At 53.8% G+C, this 6,052-nt stretch overlaps 1 protein-coding gene across 2 annotated transcripts in view; it reads left to right on the forward strand.

Moving 5' to 3' along the window:
- The window catches only part of Gdpd5 (glycerophosphodiester phosphodiesterase domain containing 5), an 84,881-nt gene extending 79,710 nt beyond the window's left edge, over positions 1–5,171 (forward strand). For both annotated transcript variants that reach the window (XM_042690100.1, XM_042690101.1), the window contains exons 14-16: positions 13–95; positions 3,033–3,145; positions 4,150–5,171. In XM_042690100.1, coding sequence (XP_042546034.1) covers positions 13–95; positions 3,033–3,145; positions 4,150–4,295 — 342 coding nt within the window. In that variant the 3' untranslated portion in view covers positions 4,296–5,171. The remainder of the gene's footprint in view (positions 1–12; positions 96–3,032; positions 3,146–4,149) is intronic.
- The last annotated feature ends 881 nt before the right edge of the window (positions 5,172–6,052 follow it).

Consider the following 6,052-nt stretch of genomic DNA (forward strand, 5'->3'; position numbering starts at 1 on the left):
TTCTGTCCACAGCCCCCAGAGGAATACTGCCTCATGTGGGTCACCGCTGACCTGATCTCCTTCACCCTCATCGTCGGCATCTTCGTGGTCCAGAAGTGAGTAGGCTCTGATGTATTCATGACCTTTCTGCCCCTTGGCAGGCCCAGCCCAGCTTCCCCACCCCCCTAGCCAGGTGAAGGTGCTCCCAGCCTTGAGCCCTTGGCCAGAAGAAGGAGACCAGGAGGGACTGCCAGAGGCCTCAGGTCCTCCTCCCTCAGCAGAGGCAGACTAGCTTAGGAGATAGAGCACCCAGCTAGGAATCCAGAGCCAATCTCTGCCCTAACCTGCTATGTAGGCTCTGGCAAATCTGCCCTCTGTTACCCAGGGCATGGGTTTGTTTCCCACAGCACTGACCCCTGCCAAGCTGAAAAGCCCCATCCCTCAGGCCAGCAAGGATTGGCTGAAGTGGGTGGTCTGGGTGGTTCAGGGGAGGGTTTAGGGCCAGCCTGGGGCCCCAAGCCAGCCAGCAACCAAGGGGCTGGGTTGATTCTTGACTGATGTTCTCTCTCTGTCCATCCTGCTCTGATCGGCGCATGTCCCTCCTCTCTCCCCTCCCCCTCTCTGCTGCACTCTGGCATCTCACAGCTATCACTTGATCAGGTAATTCTGGTGTGGTCCTCCTCCTCCTCCTGTTCCTCTTTCTGGCCATCCCCTTCTCCAGTTTTGTCTGATAATCTGCCATGCACTGAGCCCTGTGCCTGGGTCACCCTCGCTGACCCCTGCCTGAAGCACTAACCCTCCTTTTCCCCCTACAACAATCTTCTCTGCAAATTTTTTTTTTTTAGGTAAGGTCTCAGTACTCAGCTCAGACTGGCCTTGAACTTGCAATCCTGTCTCAGTGCTGGGATTTGCCCTTCCCATCTTGCTGTGTGTGTCCCTGACCTCTCTATTCTTACTACAGCTTCTGCTGGTAGTGACCAGCATGTCCTTCACATACAACACACACACACACACACACACACACACACACACACACACGCACACACACACGCATGCACAACCTAGCCTCCCTCAGCACCAGTGTCTCCCTCGGGGACGGAGTCCCTGTCTGAGTATAGCACTCAGAGAAGTTTTGCCTGATGCAAACTCCCAGTTTGTTTGTTTTCTCTCTCTCCCTGCCCTGCCCCCCAGTGGCTTTTGCCTCTCTGGCTTCCTCTTCTAGGGTCCATGCTCTCTGTTTATATTTCTTTGTCTCTCCCAACTCTTTCTTTTTTCACTCCTGTCTGATTCCCACCCCTGTTCCTCTCCCTGTTCCCACCCCCTAAATACCCCTGGGGAGGGCCCCATATGGCTTCCTGCCCCCATGTTCCTAGCTGCCAAGACTTGGCTTGACACTTTCCTCCTGGGTTTCAATGTTCATTTCCAAAGTAAAACTCAGGTCTTAGGGATCTAAGCCCTGCCTTGGTCTGGTGCCTCCTGGGTCAGGAGGCTTCCCTGATGCACTTCTAAAACATGCTCCCTGGCTGTGGGACTGAAGCCAGCAGAGGATCATTTTAGTCAACTCCTCTACCTGCAGAGTCTGTAGACTTCACAGTGCTACTGAGTATGGTGCTGGGCCCCTGGGGTCCTGGGGAGGGGGGGTCAGGAGCAGTTTGATGGAGCTTGATGGTGCTGCGGGAAGGAGGAGAATATGGGCCTTATTGTCCCGTTTATTCACTCAACAGATGCTTGTTCAGTACCCACAATATGGTAGGCATCTGAGGCTAAGGCTGGGCACCAAGTGAGTCAGAGGATAGTCCTTACTATCAAGGATTCAAAGGGAGGTTAGCCTAGCGAAGGTGTAAGTGCCTTCCGCTCCCCCTTGACTGCCTCAATTTTGTCCGCTCTGATCAGCCTTCTGTCCGTTTCCACTGTGTTGACTCCAGCTAGAAATTTGCAATTAATTTCTGTGGAGTCTTGGCTGCCCCCTCAGCCAAGTAGGGTTCAGTCCCTTGGGGTCCCACCCCTCTTCTTGGTGAGATAGGGGTAGGGATCATGAGTCCTTCTACCTAGGTCCTAAGAAAAGTCCAAGTTCATAGGCCAGAGATTTGGGGGTTGTTCAGGGGAGCTACTACAGAAAAAACTATTGCCCTGGGCTGGGGACCAGAACTTGAGTCCTCCCCTCATTGTCCTGATCCCTCTACATGGCAGCCTACCTCTCAGCCTATGGTTGATTCATTTTTACCCTGCCCTGCTGCCTTCTCCACCACCGAAAGCATTAATGCTCTGGGTTATGCCTCCTACTAGGGTGGCTAGAACAGTGCATGGCACCTTCCCAAGTATCTCTAAAACCCTTGCTGTGGCAAACTGTGAGAGCCAGCTCTGAGTAAAGACCCACTGCCATCTGTCCTCACCTGCATATCTCCTGACTTCTCTGGGACTCCCTTGGACTCACTCTGCCTGTCATGATAGTGGATCTGTAGGAGGCCTTAGCTGCTACTTCCTAGACTAGGTGTCCTCCAGAGTTAAATCTCTTCCTTCCCAGACTAGCTCATTCAAAGACAGCCAAGTAGCCAGGCACTGGTGGCTCAGCTCTATAAATCCTAGCTACTCAAAAGGCTGAGATCTGAGGATCATGATATGAAACCAGCCTGGACAGACAAACCTGAGAGGCTGTTATCTCCAGCCAACCAGCAAAAAGCTGGAAGTAGAGGTGTGGCTCAAATGATAGAATGCAAAAATGCAAGGCCGAGTTTAAGCCCCACTACCAGCACAAAAATCAAACAGAAACACAAAGACAACCAGGTGCAGAACTGGAGGCACCTGAAACAGAAATAACCAAATCATCTTTCTAGACAGTTGCTGATTTAGGGTCCTGAGGATGAGAGGGAGGCAAGAGACCCTTGGCTGATCTCTGACCTGAGCCCCTCCTCTGCCCCTCTCTGGGCCTCAGTTTCCTCCATTTGCATAGGGAGCCTCTCAGACCACATCTAGAAAAAAGCTCTAGAAGTGGGCAGGGTCTCTGCTCCGTGAAGGGAGGGGGAGGACCTGATGCCCACAGGACATCTCTGCAGGTGGCGCCTGGGTGGCATACGGAGCTACAACCCTGAGCAGATCATGCTGAGTGCGGCCGTGCGCCGGACCAGCCGGGACGTCAGCATCATGAAGGAGAAACTCATCTTCTCAGGTGAGCTGCCCACAGCTGGGCCAAGGCAAGGCCTGGTCTCAGTGGTCCACACACCATATGTTCACCACACTCACCAGGTCCATATGGAGCAACAGTATATATAGAAACACATGTCTACCCACAGTCAGCTCTATCAACACTGTGGTTAGTAGATGGGGTGACATTCAGGGAGACTTTTTGAAGGCTCAACCCCTTTGCCTGATTCATCCATGGAATCTACAAATGATGACTTCACCCCTGCCAACCTCCCCAGTCTGGTGGAAGTGGCAGCTATACACAGATGTGGAAAAGTGGGTGTCACTGGAGCTCTCCTGTGAGTACTGAGGTGGAGAGTGAGGGAGATTACAGGTGGTGAGAGTGAAGGATAGCAGGTGGTCCCTGGATGGTGTGGAGAGGCGGGGCTCAGAGGGTGAAAGAAGGCAGGTGTTCTGGTGGGAACAGGGTTCAGAGGCAATCAGAGGCATCAGGAACCAAAAGCACTCTACAGGCCCATGCCAACTCAGCAGAGCGTTCCTGAACCTTGGCTGTGTGCCCAGCATTCTGTAGTATTAGAACACAGATGTCCTTGGAGAGCTGTGCTCACTGAGGGATGCAGCAGCCACAGAGAATGTGACCAGGGTTGAGGGAAGGCAAGAGCTGGCCTGATGGATGTGCCCATGAGGAGGCCCCATCTCAGCCTGAGACTTCCAGGAGGCCAATGCCAAGTTTCAGGAAAAGGAGGTGTTGACAAGAGTTCACTCTTAAGGGAGGAGCCCTAAGGAGAGTAAAAACAAGCTCAAGAGCCTGTGGAGGGTTTTCTGTTCAGGAAGCAGGAGACTGAGGCAAGGACAGTGTTCAGCAGAATCTAAGGAGGTGCCCTGAATGCCAACAGGTTCAACACCAGGACCGGTACATCAGTCTCTTAAGTGTCACACAAGGATTTACAGGGCACTCTTATTTCTCCACCCGACGCCATCCTCAGGACCCATCCTCCCACTCACATTCTGTCTCCTCTGGTCCAACAGAGATCAGCGATGGTGTGGAGGTCTCGGATGAGCTATCTGTGTGTTCAGACAGCAGTTATGACACATACACCAACAGCACCACCCCTGTGGGCCCTCGAGGGGGCGGCATTCGCAGCAAGACCTTCACAGACCATAGTGGGCGCTAGCTGAAGACCCGTCGGTCCCAGCCTGTATGGAACATAGTACCAGTTGAGCCCAGGATTGCTGGCAGAAGCTGTTTGGACTTGGAGGGCTCTGGGAGCTCCTCCACAACTTCTTCATGGGCTCTAACCCTTGTCAGTCTCGGCCTCTCTTGGAGGAGTCTCCACTCCCGAGGCCTAGCTGGCCAAGACTCCAGCCTCTCAGATGCCCCTGCAGGCCTGGGGCTCCTCTTTCTGGGAAATGTGGTGCCTGGGCCTGGTGGCCTGGTCCCCTGGTCTCATTCTTTCATTCCTCCCTCATATCCCAGCCTGGAAGCTTTGACAAGTCGCTGGGCCATGCCACATCCACAGAGGCAATGAAGGGTGGGATGCTCACTGTGCCCACATGTGTCTGTCAACCTGTCTGTGTTGTGAAGCAACTGACATCTCCATTTCTCTATCCTGCCTTGAGGACCTGAGACGGTCCTCCACCCCAGCCCCGGCAGCTCTGTTCTCCACTTTATCTCAAAGCACAAGGAGGTTCAGTCCAAGAGGAAAGCCAGCAGGCATGGTGCAGACATGTCCTCCTCCCAACCAGCCTCCCACCACCTCCAGCCCCTGCCCCAGGAAGGGCTCAAGCCATGTGCCCTAGAAGCAGCTGAGATGGCCAGAAGTACAGGCTCACGGGGCTGTTCTTTCTCAGCCCAAGTGTCCAACAGGCCTATGGGGCATGTGTAGCCCTGGGGCCCAGGAGATCCAGAGACTGAAACAACCTCAGGTTCCACAGTGGTGGCCACAGGGCAGGGCCAAAATGTGCTGGGCTCTGTCATGTGTGGGGGTGTGGCCAAAAAGTGAAGGGAGCTGGGGGAGCCTTGGCCAGGATGATTAAAGCTGCCATCTTGATATGTGTTGTCTTTGAATTGTGGGCAGGAGGGTGGCACACCGCATGCAAGGTTTGAGATTCGGTCTGACCTGGGATTTGAAGGAAAGACTGCTGTCAAAGATGACGGAGACAGTGGCAGGATGGTTAGCTTCCACCCTGGGTCAGCCATGATGCTAGAGGTTTAGCAGTTCTGCCACGGGGAACTAGTATCTCTATAGTATGAGTGGGAAGACAGGCTTGGAGAGGCAAAGTGACTCTCCAAGTCCATACAGCTTAGAAGAGGTAAAGCCAGGCCCCCACCCACATTCTGACTCTAGCCTGTACCATATTCCATTACCAGCCAGGAGCAGCCCAGTGCAGGCAGGGGAGATTCTCCTGGGTCTGAGGCAGGGATGGGGAGTAGGTCCAGCAGCTCCTTCATGGCTCATGGCGATGTTCTGGCCCTTGTCTAAGGAGAACAAACCCTCAGCAGAGAGATGACTTCCCCACAGCAGAGGTCAGCCCTCACTTCTCTGGGCTTTGCCTGGGCGAGGTAGGCCTAGCACAGTAGACTCCTGGATTAAAAGCTAAAATATAGGGCTGGGAAGTTGGCTCAGAGGTAGAGCGCTTGCCTTGCATGCCTGAGGCCCTGGGTTCGATTCCTCAGTACCATATAAGAAAAAGAAAAAAGCCGGAAGTGGCGCTGTGGCTCAAGTGGTAGAGCGCTAGCCTTGAGCTGAAGAGCTGAGGGACAGCACCCAGGCCCAGAGTTCAGGCCCCATGACTGGACCCCCCCCCCAAAAAAGCGAAAATATACCCCTTGGGCCAAAGTATGCCCTTCTATCTCTCCATCTTTGGTGGTTTCTGCCTTTTGCTCTCTCCAAGGAGGAGTCGGCAGTGGATTAGGGCAGGTGTTAAGTCA

This window comes from Dipodomys spectabilis, unplaced genomic scaffold, assembly GCF_019054845.1.
Source record: "Dipodomys spectabilis isolate Male_0828 unplaced genomic scaffold, ASM1905484v1 ptg000003l, whole genome shotgun sequence".
NCBI classification, from domain to species: domain Eukaryota; kingdom Metazoa; phylum Chordata; class Mammalia; order Rodentia; family Heteromyidae; genus Dipodomys; species Dipodomys spectabilis.